Source organism: Conger conger, chromosome 8, assembly GCF_963514075.1.
Source record: "Conger conger chromosome 8, fConCon1.1, whole genome shotgun sequence".
Classification (NCBI taxonomy): Eukaryota; Metazoa; Chordata; class Actinopteri; order Anguilliformes; family Congridae; genus Conger; species Conger conger.
This window is the reverse complement of record NC_083767.1, coordinates 35,933,563-35,959,295: the sequence shown is the minus strand read 5'-3', so window position 1 is coordinate 35,959,295 and position 25,733 is coordinate 35,933,563. Positions and strand designations below refer to the sequence as shown.

Here is a 25,733-nt window from a genome sequence, read left to right as displayed (position 1 = left end):
TTCTCATGCTTAGTAATGAGGCCATTTTTCAAGAGTTTCTAGTTAAAATCAATGATCAGTTAAAAACTTAAATTAAATAATAACATTTTTTTTAAATACACCCAATTTGTTTAGCCACCATGATCATGCATAAACAACTGATTACATTATTTAATACCCAAAAACACATTACCCCAGTGGAGGCTTGTGCGGTTAAAATATTCACAGATTCAAAGATCCTGAAGATGTGTTGCTAATGGGGCTGCCCTGATACAACAGATGCTGTTGGCTGGTGCTCAACTTTCTAGGTTTTGTTTTCCGGATCAATGGGGGCAGGTCCTCAGCAGATGGTCGGCCTGTGTGCTACGTTAGTTCCAGACTTCCAGATTTATTTTCTCACAGCGATCTGTGTTTTGTGCATGTCGTGATGCTTTTTCCATCTTTCTGCACTGGCAGCTCGGAGCTGTTTTAATTACTGAAAAACTCAAGTTAAATAACTTTTCCTGGCCATGACTCTCCTTCCCGCTGTGATCATCCCTCATTCCACCCCATAGTAAGGCTATGGACAAGATTTTTTCGCTATTTGATTGGCAACAGTGTAGTATATCATTTAGCGAACCCGGGCTTGTAACTGAAACTCAAGTTTGGGAAATCTTTGACAAACTAAATGCAGGTGCCAGGGTATTTTCCAAAACTTATTCCAAATAATGTTGTTGGAAGCACAAATATTGTTAGCTGGGTTCAACTCTTGACATGTTTGTTTTTCACCTCAAGTGTTCTTGTTTTCATTTTGGGTCTGGGAGAAGGTACATAGCAAAGGGCCTTTGTTGGTACAACGACTGTGACTTCTGCATAAGGTGCGTTCTCTGCACAGATCTACAAGGATTACAATCTGAAGTTTTGTCCAGCAGTCAAAAATAAACAGAAAACCTTTTCCTTTTGATAACGGCCTTTGCCCCTGGTTACATTTCAAACAGATGGGTCCTCCTGAGGGAAAAAACTAAAGAGAGAACATCCTTCCTAGAACCGTCCCCTGCCTGGTCACTTACGGCAAAAGTGTCCAGAGTTCCATGTTGTGGAGCATTATTTCAGAATGTAGCAGAATTAGTACTTTCATTTCAGTGGTAAGTACTATGAAACAAAGTTAGCAAGTACCATACTGTATATAAGTACTATGTAAATAAAAAAGAAATCTTGCATCTTGTTTCACAAGTACTTACCTCTGAAATCAAAATAATTACCTAATAAGTACCTGCAACTTTCTTTTATAACTGAGCGGAATTGCTACCTCTTCTTCCTCCTCCTTTTCCTTGCAGGGCCTGGTCATCGAGCGTGTGGGGAGGAGGCCGCTGCTAATCTTCGGCTTTACCGCCATGGCCGTTTCATTCGGCCTGCTCACCATTTTCCTCACTTTCCAGGTACGTTGTGGCTGGGCATTACTGGTAAAACTTCCCTGCTGGCCTGCTTCATTCATTTATTTATTTATTGTCCATCATCCATATTGTCCATGTGTTGATTACTGAATTAATGGTCCAACCTGTCACTTAGCTGCATGTGTTTGCATTGATGTCTTCCCAAAAGTACTATACGGTACAATTTTCCAGTACAAGTGCATCCATAATGTAAAAATGATGTCTAAAATGGCTTTCTGTCTTATAACTCTGTATATGACAAAAAATGCCTAACCCAGTCAACTACTTTGGCCACCTGTGAGCAGAGTCAGGATGCCCTCGCTTTTCCCAGAAGCGCTGTGAAATGACAGCCTTGATGGACACATCAATATCAGATGTGCGGTGGCACCTGCACCCCCACATGCGGTGACACCTGCACTCCAGCCCCCCCCCCCCCCCCCCCACATGCAAGGCTGCACCCTAGCACAGAAGCACAAGAAATATGGATTGGGATTCTGAGAGGGGAGCCGAAATTTGAAAGGGCCGATAAAGTTGAAAGTTGATAAATCACCCCACCAACCACATGGAACATAGAGCTAGCCCTTCCTCACTTTTAGCCAACCTTATACTATAGCTGCTTTAATAAACTCAATAAGCGTATTTCACAGAGCTGCACTTCATTAAGCATTTTCTGAAAGGGCAGGCAGCCTTTTAAAAGCTTGCCAACCGAAATAGAATTTTAAGGTCCCAGCCTTTCCGTTCTTAATTTTCATCGGTGACAGCTTGCGACCAGTTTTCATTTATTTATTTATTTTTCCACAGAGTGAAATTATGAAGTCTTATGAAAATTAAATTGCAGATTTGTTTTTGTGGCATTTCGCTGGCAGTTTTTTTTTTTAATTTACCCTTTATTAGTGTAGATGAGTCTCATTGAAATTGAAAGTCTTTTTTTTCTGGGAAGAGGCCATGAGTAGCACAAAATTCATATATCACACTAGGCAGAGACTTATTATGGAAAACATGTAAATCGGGAAAGTGATTAACTGGGTATCTGGTGTAAAGTGGGAAAATTACATTCATCTGGTTGTCTGTCACAATGTTCACATCATGTTCTCTGAGTAAATTATATCAGTGATGCCCAAACTTGGGAATGTTATATATGCAACAGGAATGTTGGGATCGACTGGTGATTCACTGTAAATTGGGGTGGGTCTCAATATAGAAAAATAAGACAAAATACAAAAATATCTTCCTTTCCAATAAATTCACACCGGTCAAATGAAAGTGCATTTGCTACATGACCTGAAATGGTTGCAGTGTGCATGCAGGTGATAATTTAGTCAACAGTATATTTTCAAACTTTGACTATATCGTCCCTATGCCACATTAAGCTACATTTGATGATAGTATATTTGAATTTACATACTGAGTGCCCTCCATAATGTTTGGGACATGTATTTATTTGCCTTTATAAACCACGTGTTTATGGTGCACATTGTCAGATTTTAATAAAGGGCTTAGTTTCTACAGCATATCTGGCAGGAACTCAGTGGTTTGAGGCTGATTTGATACCTTGGACCCTTGATGACTTAAAGCCATTCAGCCAACGAATATTTTCCATAGTGTAGCCCACTGCCCAATTTCCATAGATATACATTCAATGCAAAGAGTTTTAGTATTGCTTGTAGGACAACCTGAAAATAAGATATCCAGACTAATGATGGTAATAGGTCACAGACATCAGGAAGTCGTGGCATGCAAAGGATATGCAACAAAATACTAAACATGATTACTTTCATTACTTTAATGATTACATACATAACATTGCTGTGTCCCAAACATTATGGCGCCCTCAAATGGGGGACTATGTATAAACACTGCTCTAAAATGTACATGGTGAAACCAAAATGTATAAAAATGCCCTTTATTCAGTCTGGCATGTACTTTAACCACATGTGATTTGTGGAGTGCAGAGGAAAATAAATAAATGATGGGTCTTTGTTCCAAACATTATGGAGGGTACTGTATAACAATGGGTAGAACACATAAAATGTATTTGCTCTTAAGTGGTCTTTGGAAATTGCCATTGAAATGGCAATCCATATAATCCTTATTTCCCTATTAGATAGGAACAGGTACATTGTTCTTTGAGGTGTATACAGACCATATCAGACCCTGTTAACGCTGTATCTGTTCACCTCTCTCTCCCTCCTCAGAACCGGGTCTCCTGGATGCCATACCTCAGTTTTGCGTGCATCCTGGCTGTCATCGCCTCTTTCTGCTCTGGCCCAGGTAGGTACAGGCTGCCCAAAGGCTCTTACATTTCCCTCCAGCCACAGACTAATCTCTACATGCCTGCTTTGCTACAGAAATGGCTGCCTGTTTTCTCGGATTTCAGTTCATCCTGCCAGTACACTCTTATACACTGATGATGCTACTATTTCCTGTCAATTATTTTCTGGCACAGTAAATTCTTATTTTTTAAAACGTACTTCTTGGTTTGACATAATGTATTGGTTCCGTGTTGTTTGTTAAAAGTATATATATTTCGAAAATCTTTTCGGCAGTAGACAGAGTTTGGCTGAGCATATCTTCTTAGTCCACTGCTGTATTTAAAAAAGGTCTGAACATTAGCCGTCATTATCATTTTAGTCCTTGTTTTATGTAGCCATTTACAAGCAATGAAACCATTAGAACTTACCGATGCTTGCCAACATCATCCTTATGAGAGAGAGAGAGAGAGAGAGAGAGAGAGAGAGAGAGAGAGAGAGAGAGAGAGAGATGTTAAATGTCTTCCTTGTTCATTAACTTTCTTAATTGGTAGCCGATTGTGTCAAAAGGAAAAAGTAACCCATCTAGTTTGGATATGATTGTATTTGCATTTTCCATTGCCCAGTGTTCCACGAAACCAGAACCAGAAGACCTGTTTCTTTTTTTGGTAGGAGAAAAGTAGCACCTAATCACTAATACAGAAACTTATTGAACACAAAACATTATTTCTCCTGTAATCACATACATATAGCTATTATTCATATTCTGAATGCCCCTTCCCTATTTCTGCAAGAAAGCTAGATGCATAAAATTATCATTTAATGAGTAAGTGGAAAGTGTGGTGACTGTGCCTTAAGTGTTAGTACTCTTCTCAAAGGATTGTCTATCAATGCTCTCCTGAACTTGCTCACAAAGTAAATACAATAAAAGTGAATCACAAAGTAAATATTGCAGAAAAGTTAAGTTTAGATGAGTTTATTGCTTCCCCCAGCTGGTAGCTAATGAATAAATATAGGACACAGGCTATGCAGGCTATTACTATGCAGTATGGAATAATGTGAGTTCTACAAGAAAGCCAAACATGATTAGGGAAATTGTGGAGGAATTTGTGGAAAGGAATATTTCACCACCAGAAGAGGAAGAGTTAGGAAAAAACTCACCTGGGAGTAGTCAAGGGTCTGCAGGCTCATCCAGGTCCAGAAGGCTCTCAGAGTTGGAACTCCAGTTGGCAAGGGATAAGTTGGTCTTTGAAGAAAGGCACAGAGAATGCGATTATGACTTGCAGATTGAAGAACTGAAATTGGATGCGAAAGAAAAAGAGCTAATGATGAGCTTGGAGGAGCAAAAACCAGCCTGGGCAGAGAAAGAAAAGGAGCAAGCATGTGTGCATGAAATTGAAACGGTTAAAATGTTCTTGTTTCTTGTCTAGTTTCAATTTGGCACGAAACATGCAGGTCATTCCGCACTTCACTGAGAAAGACATTGATGTCTATTTTACCCGATTTGAGCGGGTGGTCACATGCATGAAGTGGCTACAGGAAGTATGGCCTTTACTTCTACAAAGCACATTTGTGGGTCACTGTTAAAAAAGCTATTGTTCGAGCTCATGAGTTGGTACCCGAGATCTATTGACAACAGTTCCTTCATCTGTGATAAGCAAATATGCTAAATTCTGTAGAATTTGCAAGGGAACAAGCCCGTCTCTTTGGTGGTATGCATCTCAATATGTGAGTGATATGGATGAATTGAGAACCGGCATCCTTTAAGAACCGTCTGCCTGAGAGGGTTATCACATATACATAAATAATGATCTCACATTGGAGCAAGCCACTGTCCTTGAATATGTACACTGGCTGCTTTCGGTCACAAAACATTCAATATGCACTCCTTTAGTAAGGGTCAATCAGAGAAGTCAAAGAGCTAACCACTGACTGAAACTCTCCTTTTCTACACAAGGTCAAATAGTAACAATGGCCTGAGACCTACCTCCACAAACCCTTTGGCTTGCTATTACTGCAAGGAGAGAGGACATTCGATAAGCGTTTTGTGTCTTGTGGCTTTAATAAAGTTAGGGCAATAATAAAGTTAACCAGGAAGTGTCGATACTGTGTGACACTGGTTGCAGCCAGTCACTGACATTGGAGGGACTATTTCCCCTTGATCTGTCAGAAACATTCATATGTGACCGTGTTGCTATACTGGAGCCTCTTGGGTTAAAACAGGCATTAGCTTAATAATGTGGCTCAAATGAGAAATCGGGAGACTTCCTGTAGGACATTATAATGTCCGGAGAGCATCGGATCAGGCAAAGGATCCTTCTCTCTCTCCCTACTTTTCTTAAAGGGATGCAGATCTGGTGCTGATGCATATATTGTGAAACAACTTATCTGGTAAGCCCAACCAGAAAGTGCTGGTTGCTCCTTTACATCCCATACCAGCATTCGAAGAACCCTTTTGGAAGGTGTTGCTGGATTGTGTTGGCCCTTTACCTTATACAAAGAATGACCACTAATATCTGCTAACCATCATCTGTGCAGGTACTCGCTAGGATGTTTGGATGTCTTTGAAAGCATTAACACTAGTTAAAGTATTACATTTAATGAAAATATAAGTGTACCTTATGTTTTTTGACATAAGGTACAGACAACTGAGATTAGAAGTGGGGTGGCAGGGGGTTACCATATTCCAGACCATGTGTCTCTTTGTTTTGACGCGTTTACTGTTCAGGGGAAAAAAGGACGTCGCCCTTGTTCACATTCCGCATGGAGATGACAGCCACGAAAAACACCTGTCAAAAAATATTTGTGTGTGAAAGGCAACCCGCTACCTCCCACCAACACCCCTCCCCCAGTGCCACAACAGTACTGATTATAAACATATGACTTAAAAACTCAGTCAAACTTTGGCCTAACCCTAAGGTCCCTTGTCTGACTACATTTGCTGTGGTAATGCAGCATGTCTGCACTCTCTGAAGCTAAATGTGTCCTCAGTGTGACCTGGAGATGAATTACATCTCTGCTTCTTGTTGAATCCTTTAACCCTTTTTAGATGTTTTCTAAAGTCAGTGTTTTAAAACTCCATTGCTTTCGATTACTTGCAGTGATCATGACATCAGCATTAGAGTGTTCAGTTAATAACATTCTCATCACATATTTTTGATCTCACACCTTAAATTAGCGCACTTAGCCCTGGTTATGGGTACGCACTTTGTTGTACGTTGTACTGCCAAATGCCAATAATGTAATGTAATGTAAATGGATATTTCATTTTTACATTACATTACATTACAAGGCATTTAGCAGATGCTCTTATCCAGAGCGACGTACAATGAAGTGCAGATTGAACACAAGTGTGAAGAGGACCCTAGAGGACAGTACAGTTCTGAGTCCTAGCGTGACCATACAGATACAATCGGAACCCTTGGTGAATACATCAACTTACGAACTAGCATACCACGGTTGGCAGCTAGAATACCCAGAGTACAACAATACAATGCAACAATATCTATATATATAACTATATAAGTGCCATTATAGTCTATGGCATATATAAGGGTAATCATGGTGGTGAGGTAGGGAGGGAAAGGTGCAGCCTAAAGAGATGAGTCTTCAGTCTGCGTTTGAAAGTGGTCAGACACTCTGCCGTTCTGACATCCATAGGGAGGTCATTCCATCACCGTGGGGCCAGAACAGACAGCAGTCATGAGCAAGAAGTGCAGGTGTGGCGAGGGGGAGGTGCCAGGCGGCCCGAAGTGGCGGAACGGAGGGGTCTTGCTGGTGTATATGTTTTAATAAGCGATTGAATATATACAGGGGCTGATCCCTTAACTGCCTGGCACATGAGCACCAAAGCTTTACATTTGATGCGAATCATAACAGGCAGTCAGTGGAGATTGCTGAGCAGTGGGGTGACATGTGAATGTCTGGGAACATTGAGTACCTGACAGGCTGTGGCATACTGGATCAGTTGTAGGGGTCTGATTGCAGATGTCTGAAGGCCACCCAGCAGAGAATTGAAATCCAGGCGGGACAGGACCATTGCATTGCATTGTTGTACAGGAAGAACCTGCATGCCCGGGTCACTGTAGCGATGTTCTCGTAGATGGACAGCCTGTTGTCCATCACCACTCCAAGGTTTCTTGCGCTAGGGGATGAGGTCACTGTGGTATTCCTGAGTGAGATGGAAAAATCGGAGAAGGGAGAGGTTAGAACTGGGATGAAGATTACCTCCGTCTTACCTGGGTTGAGCTTTTGACTTATTTCAACTTTACAGAGCTTCCGTTATTTTATTTGTGTAGAGTGAACACTAGCAATATCAGCTTTCCCTGCCAGCCATTAAAAGTATCACCGTATCTCCCGTTTTGTCCAGCTCCCATTCACTCGCAGTCATTTTTGGGCACACACTAAGTACGGAGGACAATAGATTAATAAAAGAGCACTGACATCAAATACTCAAATACTGCTTATTGTAATATCTGATGTATTTCTGTTGTTTAATTGCCTGAAGATCTGGGAAAAGTTCCATTTACATATTTTAACTGTGAAGTATTCTTGCACGCAATAACATTCACAGTGGAATGATGCTGAAACTACTAATGATCAAACTGAAAACTCATGCACCTACACAGTAGCCAAAAACAGTTCTTCCATTTGTAGCAAACTTTGACCTGAAAACAGCTTATCAAATAAAAAAACAGAGAGCGTTAGTGGTATGAATTGCAGTGTATTAGGAGCCTAATAGATAAGGCGATGCAGTTTGTGGTCAGCAGGGACATCTGATGCTAGTATTCAAGCAGATACAATGGGGTAAGCTCCACAAAATGACTTGTGTTATGCCAAATTGAAATATCCCTTTAACAGGAGGTGTTAACAGACTGTTTGCTGGCTTCAACTGAACCAAAGTCAATGGGAATTCACACGTCAGACATATTAAAACAGACACCCACACAGGTGCTTGTGAATGCAGGCAGGTGATTGGTTCCATTTTTTCAATGTAGCTCCTTGCTCCCGTTGTGCATATGTCCAAGGTCAGGATGCAGGGGAGTGCATACTTTTGCATATATTTGAATCCCAATGCATTCTGGGATGTGCCATCTCAGTATCTCTCCTCTGGTGGACAGATTAACTCACTAACAGCAGGACAAATCATTATTAGGGGCAGTAGGGTGCTTTATGACCGTGTTTTAGTAACCCTTGAGCATAATTGTGGATGAAATGTGTGTGATGCAAAGGCTCTTGTCTGGTTGGAAGTATTCAGCTCTACATTCATACAAACAAGCAAAGCAGCCCGTAGGTCAATTCATTATGAGAAAAGACTGTTGTAGTGGCTTATTGGCAGATAAATACTGTACTTGTAGGAAATACCTTGGCCACCTTTGAATCCTGACAAGGGGCTGTTTTTTCCAGAGCTTTAGTAGGGTTCTTCTGAGGCCACTCGTAGGAAATCTTTTTAGATGTGCCGCTTGTTCAAAGTCAAATGTAATTAACCTCTTTTCCTAGGGAAAGCCTGTCTGAAGAGGGAATTAATTATGTCATGTAGAAATGAACAATTGTTATATTGCCAGCTTATACTGCTTTCCATGTCTAAGTTTAAAAAAGTTAGGCCAGGTACTTCCATGGTTCAAACTAACAAGTGCTTTGAGAGTGTAGGTACAGAAAGGACAATGACCCTTAAGGATATGATGTTTCAGATATTATTTAGTATATATCAGCCATTAAAAAATATCAGACTGCATTTGTGAGGATATGATGATGTAATTATAGTTAAACCAGTACCTCTGTGCCCTGAGGAACTTTTGGAAACTTTGAATTTTCTTTTATTAGGCAGTATGAATTCAGCAGGGATGACTGGATATCAAACTGCTTTAAGCCAATCTCAAGTTCAGTTGACCAGTACTTTTCACATGCTTTTGGAATGTGTAATAGTTTTGCTAGGAGTTCTCATTCAGAACACACAGCAGTAGGTGACCTGTGTGTCTGTTGTGATGCTTCTGTAAGCTGTAGGATGTACGATTACAGGGACAGAGCTAGGCTAAGGAAGGTTACCGCAACCTCTAAAGGTGATGGATGACTCACCTCCTCTCCTGCATCTCCGTCTGTTTTTGTATATGGCTGTATGTCCGTCTGTCTTTCTGTCCGCCTGTACCCTTCCCTCTCCACAAGCTGTTGGTATGCCTCACTGTGTATCCCCCTGTCCATTTACCTGTCTTTCCACAGCTCAAACCTGTTATGTCTCTCTGTCTTTCTGTTGTCCCCTCTCCACGTGTTAGTCCCTCTATGTGTCTGTCTGTCTTCCCCTGTCACACCCAAACTGTCTGTCTTTTTGTCCATTTGTCCCTATGACCGTCTGCCAGTAAATCTGTCTGTCCACCTTTCCCTCGCAGTGTTTGTCTGCCTATCTGTCTCCACATCAGTCTGTCTGTCTGTCTGACACAGATATTTAATTTGACCAAGGAAGGGTGAGGAGGAACAGTGAGTTGTCAGGCATTGGCAGCAGGAGCGCGGATTTTAGGAACAAACCCATGCACTGCACATGGCCATTAGAAATGGGGCTTGTACATTTACGGAACATTACAGCAGATAAAAAGAAATGGCTTCTGTGCACTGAACTGCAAACACTCCTCTGCTTTATTTTCTTTATTTATTTCTAAAAGAAAGTCTTGAAAGTCTTATATATTTAGTGCTACATTGAAAACACTGATATAAGTCCGTTGTTTGAAGAGACATGTTGTGCCAGACAGAGAAAATTGGCACAAAAAAGATTATTTCAATTTGTTTTCTGAAAGCTCAGAACACAGTGTATTGCTTGTTGACTGAAGAGACCTTTGTCAACCTTGATGGAGTGTGTTGAGGTGGGTGGGGGTATTTCTATTGGTTTGTGACCTTAACTAATTGTACGTTAATGAAAGCATCTCTTTCTCGCCCCCATGGGAGTCTGGCCAGAGCATCCAAAACAAAAAGGAGTAAGCCTTCAGTCCTGTACTCCCTCCGGGATTGAACAGAATCCGGCCTCGTTCGGAGAGAGAGAAAGCTGGGTTTAAATTGAGAGCTGACTTTTCCTGCTCCCAGAAGAACAAACTTTGTGTAAAAAGAGAGAGAGAGAAAGGAAAAAAGTAATCTGTCAATCTCCTCTCTAGGGGTGGCTGTAATGGTTTCAGTAGCTAAATTAACACAATGAACTCTCCTGAACTTTCTTGAAATTCAGTTATCTTCTAAATAAGTTTTCTTTGGAGACCAACTAATTGAATGGCCTTTTTTTGGTCTTGAATAGGATTCTAGGTACATATATGTGACATTCCAGAGCTAGACTGTTTAAAAATATTAAGAAAACTTTAAAACTTTCTCAGAATTTACGGGCATTCATTATAACTTCACACTACATGCCATGTTGCGTTTTTGCAGCTTCACAAAGAAGCTTGGGGTCATCAGCATCCCTGTATTTATTAAGTGTGATTGATGAAGTTCTGCAGTTTGTAGATGCACATGATTCCCAGGTGAGCGCAGCTGTTGTGCCCTTGAGCAAGATACTTAAGCCCAACCGTTTCAGTAAATCACAAAGTAAATACCATCTGTGCGAATGCACAGGAAAGCGGTTCTAGTTTACTAGACAAAAATGGTGCATTGGTTTGGAAAGAAATTAAGGGGAAATTAATGCGATCAGACACACTTGCAGAGCAACTCTTAGGTAGCTCATGGACGTTGGGAGATACCTTGCAATTATGAAGACTTCAGGCTCTAGAGCATAATGGCATAGACCTCTGGAATAACTGCAGATGATAATGGCATGGATTTTCAGAGTTTGACCTGGCACGTAAATGACAGAGACCTGCTTTAAGATGACATACTGTACCTTAGCTAATGACAATAATAATGATGTCAGGGTGCATGTCTCACTTATAGGTAGGTTGTGATATTTTTCTACTCCCAGTTCCCAGTAAGCTTCTGTCTCCATTCTGTACCTGTCCTGTTGTACTGGGAGAAAATTATTAGCACCAATGCGTGTTGGTTCGAGGGTAGGGGTGGGCTACCTCCCCTAGTGTGATGGACAGTTTGTATCAGTCAAAGAATAAAGAAGTGAGTCTGAGCTGCCAGATACCCGACAGGAACCTGGAATAACAAAAAGTAATGATCCCTGGTCAAACCGCATGGCTGACAGACGCATTGTCATGGTAATGAAAAACCAATGAAAGTTGCAGAACACGTGGCGGTGATGGAGCACTTCACTCTGCTCCGGGCAACTGGCCAAGTACTTCATGTAACAAGCTTCAAGTGATCAAGTCCTCATGTAGGATTTTTCAGGGATGAGGTCCTATCTACAAAGCAAAACCTTGCCTTCTTCATTGTTGTGGGAAGGTGACTGTATGGCAGCTTCTGTATGGCAGCTACTGAATGCAATTCAATGTCAATGCAAAATTTGCTTAGGTACAGGAAACTCATAGAATAACAGCAGCTGCACCCAGTCTATGTGTGTACTGCGCCACAGGCAGCTTTTGCTGCTGTACCACAGAGATTCCTGTGAGGCTTGGATGGTTCAAACATGCTGCATATCTTTGGAAGTAGACTGCATAAGCCATTAGATGACTGGGCCTCAGTATTGCGAGAATGTGGATTAGCCTAAAGTCCCCTGAGCAACTTTGGCCATTTCAGGAAACGACTATCACTTTCCCTGAGTAATGTGGAAGCCATTTTAAAATAATCACCCCTGAGCATGGGCACCTGCTGGACACATTTTGTAATGCAAAAATGAGCCTGGTTTAAAAATCCGGGTTGAGATGTTATACCACCGTGAGTTAGCTTGTGTGCTCTGTCAAATGAGCTCAGTCCAGATGGGCAACCACTGCTTGCATTCCCGGGCGAGGTAATTATATATTTTTATTTTACTTATTTATTTGTCATTACCTTTGAAGGCAAAAGAATGTGTCCATTTCGCCCATCTTATTTACTAAGGAGCAGTGTGCAGAAACAGTCCGGCGGCCGGGCTCCTGTTCCAAGGCCACTCCCTTGGTGAAGGGCAATAGCAGGAGCAGCCAAAGGAGCAATTTAAGGAAAATTAACCTACCCTGCATGTCTTTGGACTGTATACATCATATTATATATTTCAGAACCTGTGCACATTCCAATCTACACCACTTGTTCGCCATTTCTTTCAAATGGTTTGTGACATTTTTCACCACATTATTCTATTAAAAAATACAACACAAGTCCACTGAATCATATATGTTACATTTTACAACTGTTCGGACCTAGCGTCAACTGGAATGTACAAAAAAAAGAATAATTAAATATTTGCATTTTGGATGGGGAAAATGTGTATTTTTCTCATCCCTAGAACATTCAGGTCTGAAGGTGTTAATATATTTATCTTTAAAACTCTCCAATCTGGACATTTTTGGACTGAATATATTTTGATATCTTCAGCTCTATTCATGAATCAGATGTCTGCCTTTCCCTACCTCTCCCTACCCTTTGGGTTCCTATTCTGTTTCCTGCATTTCACCTGGTACTGCTATATCCAAAAAGAAAAACAATTTTCAAAAGGCAGGCAAAAATAATAGCAGTGCAATGGTCTGAAAATGGTGTGGTGGTCACAGCAGCCAATTGCAGTGACCCACAATAATGAATGTCACCAGCAGGTAGCCATCAAAAAAGAAGTCCACCCTCACTGAATGTTTATTCGCATCATTAGTCTTCGGTAGGCACGCGCCGCAACTGTGCAAAATTGAGTTGACTTTGCGGGGAAACGGTATAATTTAAAGAGCTGACATCGCACGGCAACTTGAAATCCCCGGTGTGTTTTTTTCCCTACCTTTTCAATGAACCGTGCTGTAGATTGCATCGCCTATTTTGTACTTGGGCAGATTGGAGATTGGGCAGTGGGACGCTTTGTTACAAAAGGATTTACAAGATCATTAGGAGAAGTGCATTGAGAGAAACAGATTTATTTTCCTCCGCAAGATAATTGCCAGTTCGTGGAACCATAAAGTGAAGCTAGCCCTGCAGTATCTGCCTTGTGTTATTGCTATCATTCAGATAAGCTTCTCTCCCTTTTGATAAGATTAAAATAAATATCCCTCTAGTGCTGCTTGCTACAGTATGGTAAGAATACCACTGCTGCTGTGGGTGGTTTTCATTAGAAATAATATGAGGTAAAGATTCTGATTTAAGTGGGGGTCTGTAAAATGCATGATATAATTGTTCTTTCAGATCTCTAATATTTCACATACATGTTTTAACGTTTGGAAGTTCAGATGTAAATTAGTAATGCCCTATGAATTATGGAGTAACATTTTAAACGTAAACAATGATGACGTCAAAGAAGCATGTTGCAAAGATTCATACGTGATAATAAGGACTGTTTACATTGATTTATGATGGTATATTATTTTGAATGACTGTTATGTGACTAAATTATCTGTCGTTTAAGTCATAAGGTCGAACGTTAAAAGATCTGGAGTGATTGGTGTAACTGCTGTTTAGGTAAAAGAACAGCAGCAACAAAACCCTGTTGTCTGCCGAGGCAAGAATTTGGAAGCCCAGGTTAAGCCATGAAATTACATTAAGTTAAAAAGACGCCATTCCCTCACTATGCAGTTGATCTGCAAAATGGTGCTTTTTACAGCCCTGATTTAAAAGGGTGAGGTTAATATTGTTTCTTAGCAATGTGGATAACTCCAAAGATCTCTAATTACATTGACATTGATGATGCCATCAGTATGAGGGCTGACACCCTGTGCCTCTTTAAAACTCTCCAATTTGGACATTTAATTCCCTCACTTACCCATTGTCTAACAGATAACTTGCTGTACAGGGAACAGACACTCTGTGCTAAGTGCCAAATGCATTATGCATACGTATAACCAACTGTCAAGTGTGACAGCAGAACAGGACTGTGAGTGTTTGTTGCAAAGGGTATTCAGTTGACTACATTCAGTCAATTAAATCGACTAAATCATTTTTGTTTAATTTGTGTATTTTCTGAACAAAATGTATCTGTCAGAAGAAAAGCACTAAATGCCTAAAGACACAGACAGTCATAATTTATTGCATCCAAACCATAAGTCAGAATGTAAAGTACATAAATCGCACATAATGAATCTCTTTGACATGCACAGGACAGTAGCCTTTTTGGGGAGCAAAAATTTGGGCTCTCCTGGTTTAAATGTCTGTTATAATGAATTTGTATGTGATCGAAAGCAAACCTGAACTCTAAATAGTACATGAGACCTTTCTGCACATTTTAAAGCAAAATTTCTTTTGATTTGAATTTTTTTTACTATTTGGGAATTATAAAAAATGGAAAAGGGCCCTGTCCGGAAATTATTAATTATTAATTAATTATTAGAAAATGTAATATAAATGGAACAGTTGAAGTCAAGGCAAGGTCCAAGGACTAAGAAAGATTTCAGACATGGCTTGAGACCTAGTGAGAAATGCTCAGAAGAACACAATAGTAGCAAATACAGGTCTAGCAGTTCACAGGATAACAATGCAACATACTTTAAAAATCAAAGATCTACATGGCAGAGTTGCCCAAAAGAACAACCTCAACACAAAATTAAGTGTCTGAAGTATGCAAAAGAAAACATTGAGAATGGAGGTGGATTCATTATGCTTTCAGATCGTGTGGCAGCTGGAGGCACAGATATTGTGTGTGTGGAAGGAAGAATGGATTCCACCAAATAAAGTATTAACTGACAGGGTTCCCAAACACTATACACACTCCATAAATCCCTTTAATATGTTACTGTGTGATACGGCGTGCCCAAATAGACTGAATTGCCTTCTTGTAATATTATTCGTATGTATTATCATTGTACAACATGATACATAGTGTCATTACTAATACTAATGATGCACAGTAGTTCAGTAACAGAACACTTCAGTAGAAGAGTACGGAAGCTAATTGATACATACAGTAAATTATTTGTTGGAATATGTTGGATTCTTTAATGAGGAATTTTTATGTGATGAATTCCTTATTGTGTTCGTGAGCAATGGAGAGCAAAGCAGTCTTATGAATGATGCACAAATCAAAATCCTGTGCACAATTTTGTTAGATTCATATGACAGTGGGTGACAGCCAAGTGAACGAAGCCAAGAATTAATTTAACATATAGAAATGTCTGTCTCTGAAATGTACCATAGTTTCACCCCGTTAATGAACCCGGCAAATTGGCCATTATGCATGTTATGCATTTTCTATTTATTTATATCTTGCCATGATAATAATACTAATATTAATCCCTGGCCCTGTTCACAGAAACCTCTTTGGATTTCCAATTAAAAATTGTGAACACTATTGGGCGTAAATTTGAGCTGCGTGACATATCTCTGTGCATTTCTCATCTGTGGTCTGTGTTAATTTTAATTTCATTGGTATCATACCACAGCCCACCCCCTCCGCTAACCCCATCCACCCTCACCAAACACAATACCTTTGCTGAATTGTTATTTGCACGGATTGGTGGGATCAGGATCTCTGTTTCCTTTAATCATGTTTAGTGAAGCGGAATTCAGAAATGTTGCCGGTCATTAATTAGGGGTATATTGAAGCACTGGAACATGGTCTGCATATGCATTCAGATTCCACAGGAAGCCGAGCTTCATTTACATACTGCAAGATGCATAACAACTTGAAATATCTGTAATGTGACACAGCACATAGTTGGTTAAAATGAATAAAGGCTATGTGTCGAGACAATGGAAGTCACCTACCTCCACAAGAAGATCCTAATGACCAAGAGCTTAGTTAAATGTTTCATTTGAATGAAATCTCCTGTGATACATTATCCCTACACTACACTGCTGGTCTGCGTTTGTCAGGTTTATCTGCTTGATCCAGAGGGAAGACTGCCTCCTGCCGGCCCACTAGCGCCACTTCCAGCAGCATGTTGGCTTACTCCGTGTGTAGCCACAGTACAAGATCAAGCCTGTTTAAGCAGGCAATATGCTTGCTGCAAAAACTCATTTTGGCTAGTTGGTATGAGGACGTGACGCATCTTGGAGAAAGCTAAACTCCACTTTGACACTGCATTGACGACTCCTGCAGTGTGCAGATCCCTGTTGGCAGAACTCATCGAGATGTGCGTACGCCAGCATCGATTGCCTGTCTAAAATATGACATGGGTCACTTTCGGGTTTCCCTTGGTTACTGCAACTGCAGAAACTGAATTTGTACCCCCCCCCCCCCTCCTTATACGTGGTGTGGAGTTTCTCTAAACAAACAGTTTGAAGCCACAATGGGTAAACACACATTTGTATGCGATGCTGTGTTCAGCTGTGGTTCAGTTTCAGACTTCTTATCATTCTGCCATCTTTAGTATAAGGAATTAGACATAGGTCTATGCAGCTGCTGTCTGCCTATTTGCCAGGCACAAGTAAATGAGTATTATATAGACTCAACATCATTACAGATTAAATTTAGTGTTATACGGCGTTAAAATCAACAGACAGCATCGGATGTTTCTGAAAATCACCCCAGTTATGTGAAAGCTAATTATGTGATCATAGTAATGTTCGGCAATTATAATGATCTGGGATTGTTACATTAAGCTAAATATGTGTGCTGCATCTGCTTTCAATAAACAGTCAACTCAGTTGGGAAGAATAAGCAACATTTCTCATATTTATTGCCAGAATTTAACTGTTGCACATTTTCATCTCCATTCACACAGTTTATGGAAAAGTACCGTAACTAAGAGATACGATGGCCATCTAACAATTACACTAAGAACATTATATAATATGCATAATTCCTCAAACAGTTGTCATTGTGATATTGTCCAACATCTTGTATGGACAGTGTTTAGAGAAACAATGGTCGTCTAATAATGGCGCTAAGGCAATTCTCTGTAGAATTAGCATAATTGCTATCTTCGGTTTTTAATCAGCACCATTGAGTAAGCAATACCACTGTGCCATTGTAAGCAGGCTGCCAGTTTACTTTGGTGCAATAAGTCTCTGTGGGTCATTTAATCCTTTTTTTAAAATGAAGGGAAATTCCTTTATCTGGAAATAGTGGGCTGGCCATATCTAGATTGAAAATCTGAGATAGTTGTACATCGAATGCTTTGATGTGAAAAAGCCGCCGTGACTCAGTGGAACAAGCTCACTTGTGCTGAAATGACACCTAGACTGCGGCAGACCGCAGAGATGTGCATCGGAGGAAATTGCAGGGAAAATTAAGTCAAGTTAGCATGAATGGTTTCCCTTTTTCCTTTTTTTCATGGCAGCACGTCTCAGAGGAAGCAGCCGTCAGCTGAGCAGTTGTGAACTGGCACTTTTCCATTCCGTTATGTTTCTGCAGTCTTGAGTCTTGAAAAGGAAGACGTAATTTCTTAATATATGAATTAAATAATAATAATGATAGTAGCAGCTATCATAATCATAATTACCATCGTAATCATCAGAATAATAGTCATTGTTAAAATCATTATTATTATTACTAGTGGTATAATCATCATTATTCTGGTTATGGTTAAGGCAAGTTTATTTGTATAGCACATATTCATACAACTGAATGCAATTGAAAGTGCTTTACAGAATAGTGAAAAGATTTAATTGACAATATATATGTATAAAACAAAGAACAGGATAAGTGCAATTTAATAAAAGTACAATTTATGAACTGAAAAACTGTTAAAAAGATAAAAGCGCAGTGCAGCGCCATGATTATGATTGTAGTTACTTTCATTCACGTAAAGTATATATTTGTGCACTCTTTCCTGGCCATTGTGCTCTGCAGTCTTAAGAATGAGTCACAGCAGAATTTGAAAGTACAGTGTTTTACTGTGGTAACAGTAAAAGTGGTAGCGATTGGGGGAGGAAGAGAGTGGAGAAAGAAAGGAAGGGAAAAGAGAGGGAGGGAGAGTTGGATAGTAATGGAAAGAATAGATAGTTGGTGGGAGGGGGATGAGAGATGGGTAGGAGAGAAGAAGGGAGATGGCAAGTGAAAGAAGAGAGGGAGAGTGATATATATACTCTCTGAAATAAAGGTACAAATACTGCCTAAAAAGCGATAAATGCTTGTCGCTGAGGCAGTACCCTATAGCTAGCTTCATAAAATTGTACCCCTAGCCAGCAATATATCATTAATTTGTACCTTTCTTTCTTAGAAAACGTACTAATTTGTACCCAAAGAGAACATTACTGTACTTTCAGGGTATATTTGAGAAATTTGATCCTTGATCCATTTTACGTCTTTACTGCCTGAAGTGCACATGCAGTCTTTTAGCAAACACGTGCCTATCACCTCAATGAGCTCTGACTGAGCTCTGACTTCCCTTTTACTTATTTATTCAGGTTTTTCTGTTTTTGTAGTGTGTGTTGGGTGTCATTTCACAGGTGTGATTGCATGAAGGTCCATGCGCTGTTGCTGGGATCCCTCTTCAGTGCGAGGGGGAAGGTTCGTCCACATTGCGATGAAGAGGAGCTGACAGAGTGGAAGGGTAGTGTCAGACATCTGAGATTGGAAAGGGCAAAGGGAGAGATGGATGAGTGTCATAGTGCATTAGAGAAAGAGGGAGGCAGAGGGGGAACAACGGAGATGATAGAATAGAATTCTCCTGCCAATACCGAAAAAGAACAGGGCTATGTTGACCTTTTTAATGACTGTATTCCATCATAGAATTTCTTACTGTACAGCTCTACATTGTTGACCAACCAGCTGCACCTTGAGAGAGAGCATCTGAGACAAGCAGCCTTCCAATAAGATGTTTTCACATGGACACTAGTCAAAAATCATCATAAATTCTCAAAACGCTAAAAGATGTATTGTGACTGTTGTGAGGTGATTTTGCAATCTCAGATCAAATTGAACTCCTCATCATAACAGAGGTAACTGGTTAGGTAGAAACCAAACAAGAGCTATATATTTGTCCGATATTTCCCCTGACTGAATTTACAATAGGATATATTTTTAAGAATCCAATATTTTCTAAATATTGTTTTTTGTTTATCAAGTATTTTGAAATACTTAGCCTCTGCAGGGTGGGAATAGTCAGAATAAATTGACTCCAGCATGGAAAGAGTATGGTTCATTTTTCAAAATGGAGTAGTTTTTCACCAGCGCTACAAGGCACAGAAAATATCCTCATCAATTTTGGGCACCGTGAAATTGCCAATCTTTTTGACTGAAAATGAAACAATACTGTTGTTTTCAGAAAGCTACAGCTATTTTAAAATGCATAAAATTTCTGTCAGGTTCCATCTAAGTTGCTGTGCCAACATAGTTGAGATACTGTTTGTGTATACTTGTACACCCACCTTGGACCAGGTTTCCGCCTCTGTAACCTGCTCTAACCCTAATGATTTAAGCAAAACTGGTCCTCGATTAGCACAATATACTCAGATGCTCTCTGAATATAGAAGAATAAGGGCATACAGGTGGAAATTATATAAAGATTAATTCCACAGGAATATCAGAAAGTATTTATTCATCGTGAGACAGCAATGTGTAGAACAGCTTGTGAGGTTATGTAGCAGAGGCATAGACATCAAGTTGTTCAAGTCTGTTGGTAAATGGCCAACCAAGATGGACTGAATTTCCTGCTACGGTTAGTGTCCGTTCTTATGCTCTAATATGTCATAAGCAACAATATGATACCTGTATGCCGCTAATTATTATTGCAGTTATGTAGCCAATGTTTTTTATCCAAAGTGACTTACAATTGATTAAGCAAGGGCAATCTGGGGTTACGGGCCTTGCTCAAGGGCCCAACAGGTGCACAGATTTTAGTGTTGCTAAACTGGGGCTTGAACCACCTACCACCCAGGTCCTAGTCATGCACCTTAGCTTAGAAATGTGTTCTTGCTGGTGGAATTAATATAATGGCCCAAGCAGCTCCAAACACAAAGGCTTCTGAAGTACCGGGTTGTTTTCAGACGTTTAGTAAACATGTCTGCTTGCTGGTGTTAGGGGGATTGATTAGCTTGAGGGCTTTTCGGTGCTTGTTGATGACCCAGTCAATAGATAGTCTGCTGGGAACTGTGCCTAGATTAGCTACTTAATGCCCTGTTCCACAGCTATGTCTGTTTACACGGTCTGGATGGACACACTCCAGTGAAATAGCTGCACGGAACAATTACTGCATTACCTTGGTGGATTTATTTCAGCAGAAAGATTTGCCTATTCAGGGTGATATTTTTCTCTTGTAGAAGAACAGTAAAAATGTTATTAGTTACTCTATTGTTATGGATAGTCTGTCTCTCTCTCTGTTTTTCTCTCTCACAGGAATATGTTTGCTGCATGTTTTCTCAGGATATTGAGAAAGGCCAGGGAGGCCTTTACAGTGCACTTCACCTTTCTGAGACCTGCCTATCGACTGCTAACAAAGACACGCTTAACTATAACACCTTGTTTACCAAATGTGAATGGCTCCTGGACGTTGTACCGTTTCATTGCTCATCTAACACTAATCACCCCTCCCTACCTGGCACACTATTAGCTATAGTACACGAATCCTCAAGCAACCTTTTTCCACCACCGTTCTCCCCAAGCTGTCACTACAAATGATTGTCGAGGTCTCAGCTGACCCTACCAGGTTAAATAAAGTTTAATGAATAAATAATAATGTGGTAATGGTCACCTGACTGACAGCTCAATTACGGAACTGGGTTTGGAAAAGGGGGCCGTGTTACCTGAACGTGTCTGAAAGGCCAGTGTTGTTTTCCCACCTCGGGCCACAGATCATTGAGCGTGTTTGTGTGTCAGCCGGGTCCCCGGGGGTTTAAACACAAACAGCCCCCCTGCCCCATAGCAGAGTGTGTCATTCTAACATTCTTCCTCTTTGGTAATGTGAGTAAGGTCTATGAGGGTCGGTGTCAGCATCATGTCATCAGCGCCACCAGCAAAGGCATTCACTGATGTCAGAGGTCAGTTCTTAGGCGGGAGGGGTTAGAGAGTGGGTCAGAGTTATACTCTATTCAGTCCGGTCGTGCTGCTTATTTTTCTCACCGGGTGTTCTGACAAGTAGGGAGGTCATAGTCTAGAATGGTGGAGAGTCGGGAACAATGCCTTATGTTTTTCAATACGCCGTGAATGTGCCAATGTCACTATAACGGCTGGAGACAAATAAGTCACAACTGTCAACATCATCAGTTGTTTTGCATCACTGCACAGGCATGGCAACAACAGGGACAGCTGTTGTTTTTTTTATTTATTTAATTTTTTTTATTTTTAAAGGGGAGCAGACAGTCTGCCCTCCTTTCATAATTTTTTTTTTTTTTTGAGACAGGAAGAAATCAGAGAGGGTAACAGGTTGAGAAGGGATGACAGCTTTGAAGATGAAGGTTTCTGGGAATTAACCCACACCTGCACGGGGGCTTGTGTATGCGGACTCCACCCTATATGCCACAAACACTGCTGTCTCTGTTTTCGATTCCCTAATGATGCAACCACGTGAAGTTATGCAAGAGAATACATTTGACATTCATTAAGCAAATTATAATATTAATTTACTCTGTTAACTAACATCAGTGTCATCAGTGTCAGTAATATGAAAGTTTTAATTTAGTTCTATTTTCTATTTACAATATGTCTTTTTGCTGTAAGTTGATTTTATACCGGAAAACATGAGTGACTGTTTAGTCATTTTGTGCCCCCCATCCTGTTCCTCACCAGAAATAAATAGCTAGTTTTAAAATTTCCGTAAGGGGTAACAATATGGCTCCAAACAGAATTGGGGCTGGATTTCTAAACGGGAGGGTACATAATAGTAGTAGGGGTGGGTCCACAGTTTAAAATATAAGGAAATGGTATTCTGGAAGATGGGAAAGGCATGATTCCAATATACAGCTAGAAAGAATATGTGAATTTGCATGATAGAGAAACCACAAGAGCATTAGGTCCTAAAATGGGTGGCAAAAGTGTTTTAAATGGGAGTTGTATTTGGTAAAAGAACTCTAAAGAGCAAGGCAGTGGCTTCTAAAATTTGAGGCAATCTAGGATTAAAGTTAAGGTTTAAGCAATAGTGTTTAAAAGAGGAGGACAATTGAAGGAAACATGGTATTAAAGTGGAAGGCATTAGGGGTTCTTAAGTGGGGGCACCTGACTCTTTGCAAGTGTGAATGCGTGTCGTTAAACAGGTCCGGAAAGTTCCACCACAGGACAGGCATTGCAATAGCAGGCGTTCTTCAGGCAGTGGCTGAAAAAAAACAAGCTCCAGATGGCAATAAAGCAAGCTGCCAGCAGCATTACAGTCGGTAAAGAGAAAATTGAGTCGTTAGTTCCACTGAGATTTCTTCACCTTCGTGAGGTGGTTTTTGGTGGATGTTAAAAGCATTCCAGTGAAAAGAATCAGTTTAGCTCCTAATTAAGATTTAAAGGCCATGGGGACAGCAAACTACAAAGCAGCTGAGCTTTGTTTTTGTTTTCCCGCTTGCATGTGTGACAAGCATGACCAGCCACGGCTTCAAAGAGTATTTTTTGATAGTTTGTTTTGGCTATTAGAGTTATTAGATTTGATTGTGAGGTGTACTGAGGAGGTAGTGAATTCCAAAACAGGTACGATATTACCTTGGTTGATTTGTACTATGGCCTTGCCTGTTTCAAGTTATGTAATTAGGTATTTATAGTCTGGCACACTTCTTGTTGCATAACAATAACAGCCACTAGCACAGAAACTCAGTGAAGCAACAGAAAGCCATGCTGTGCTGTAGCTCATTGTGCATTGTGAGTGAGATGCTGGGACAGTCAAGATCAACGGTGGCCTAACGTTGATGCGGCATTGATGTGATTTTGAGTTAACATTCGTGTAATGTTGGCACAACTTGCCTCTCCAAGGTGATTACGAATGGCATTGGCATAATGTTGCTGCAGCAGTGATACCAAGAGGAATAGGCAATATGCCTTTCTGAGGCAATGAAGATGTAAGCATGTAATGTTGCTTCAATGTTTATAGAATATTGAATTAACGTTGGCATAATGTTGACATAGCACACCACCCTGAGGAAATTGGGATTGCCATTGGTGTTACATTGCAGTGTTCCTACAAGATTGACTTAATGTTGGCATATTATTGACAAAACGTGCCTCTGAGACAATTGAGACTGTCAGAGAGAAACGTTGCTGCTGCGTTTATAAAAGGTTGAATTAACGTTCATATCATTGCCACAGCACGCCTCTCATTTGTCCCTTACACCCCCCAACACAAGAAAAACGTTGCTGCTGTGTTGAAACAAGGTTGAATTAACGTTAGCATAATGTTGACACAGCGTGCCTCTGAGGAAATTGGTATTGACTTTGGCATAACATTGCCGCAGTATTCCTACAACGTTGACTTAATGTTGCCATATTATTGACACAACGTGCCTCTGAGACAATTGAGACTGGCGTCGGAGAGAAACGTTGCTCCAGTGTTGATTCAAGGTTGAATTAACGTTCATATAATCGGTACAGCGCACTCATTTGTCCCTTACACCCCCCAACACAAGAAAAACTTTGCTGCTGTGTTGCTACAAGGTTGAATTAACGTTAGCATAATGTTTACACAGTGTGCCTCTCATTTGTCCCTTCCTCCCCCCAATTTGCTCCCCTCATCACCCAACCCAGCCCTCCACCCCAGGAGAGTGAGAGCAGAACAAGGCGAGAAATTAGTTCAGCCGATCGCCGCATCCTAGCCACGCCTCTCTCCGCAGACATCTGTTTGCGCCCCAGACGCCGCAAACGGGCTAATTATCCACACAGTTCCCCAGCGTGTTCGTAAGCCCAGCAAGCTGTGAATTAGAATGAACCGTTCTTACCCGCTTGATATCTTCCTGCCGCCTAATGGCGGAGACAGACTCAAGGTAAACAGCAATCAGCCAGGCCGGCAGGTGTGTGTAACGAGCGCGGGATGCACAAGCTTATGTGGATCAGCCGTCAGCATGCAAACATTTAAAGTGTGCCGTGCTAACTTCCAGGGGAAACTTGCTAGCGGCATCTAAAAAATACAATTTGTTGTTTTGTTTTATTTTTTGTTAAGGGACTTGCCCTAGACAAAACATTACTTGTGAGTCTAGATCTGAGACATATGATGATATTCCTATCATCAATCTTGCCACTTTAGCATTGCCTGTTAAACAAATGGGAACAATCTGTCCGCCGCCAACTGTGTGCATATTTTGTGACTTGCTGGTTTCTGTTATTTCAGTCTGGCCGACAGTAAATCACTGTACTTTTCTAAGAGCCCCCTTCCCTCTCTCTCACTCTCAATGGGTTCATTCCAATCGCTTATTTTCTCCTCTTTTTTTTTTTTGACTTGCTTCTGACCTAGAAATTTATCAAAGTCCGCCATCTTTAAGAACATTCTAAATCGTTAAATATTCCTTCTAGGAGCCAGAAGTAGAAGTAGTAGTTAGAAACTCCCAATCTCTCCTTTGAGCAAGAACATCAGCACAATATAATTGATTGACCTGTGGATCCACTTCTCCTCATCTGCCATGTCTGCTACTGACCTGGCTTCAAACTAACATTTGAAGGAGCGAGGACATTCCATTTGCTTAATTCCTGTTCTCTTGATTTCCCCGTCTTCATTTATTTTTCTTGCCACTTTTCCTAGCCTAGAGTACAAAAAGAGAATGGATGAGAACAATAAGCAATTGGAATTAGTCTCTATCTTTCTAACACACGTACACACCCAGTAAGCATGGCTTACTTGGACTTACAGGTGTTTTCCAAGATGTTTTCTCAACCAGAGCCTGACGGGGTTGTGTGTCCAATGTTTAAAATTTGACCTGAATCTGTAGAATCATGTTTCAGTTGGATTCAATCTCATTTCATGGCAGAGGGCTCAGGGGAATGACATTCAATCCATTTCTAACAAAAAACAACTTGTGCATGCTCACAAGAAAGCAAAATAAAAAAGAAACGGTGTCCCTCATATAAGAGAATACCAGTCTTACTGGCTGGGAGATTGAAGACCGATGATTAGCTGATAGTATTCTGGGACAGAACTGAAGCTGACCCCTATGCCAGTTTGTGTCTGATTAGACTGGACACTCCTGTCCTAAAGGGTAAGTTGTGGTGTCTGTGCTGTTCCTGAACTATATCAGCAAATGACCAGCCTTAAATCACCTCTCCGTAATAACTATATGTGCCACAATGTCACTAGCTCCT

General features: G+C 40.6%; 1 protein-coding gene across 2 annotated transcripts in view; it reads left to right on the top strand.

Annotated features, from left to right (window-relative positions):
* slc2a9l2 (solute carrier family 2 member 9, like 2) overlaps positions 1–25,733 on the top strand; it is a 158,170-nt gene that overhangs the window by 107,004 nt on the left and 25,433 nt on the right. For both annotated transcript variants that reach the window (XM_061251989.1, XM_061251990.1), the window contains 2 exons: positions 1,296–1,397; positions 3,587–3,662. In XM_061251989.1, the coding sequence (XP_061107973.1) occupies positions 1,296–1,397; positions 3,587–3,662 (178 nt within the window). The remainder of the gene's footprint in view (positions 1–1,295; positions 1,398–3,586; positions 3,663–25,733) is intronic.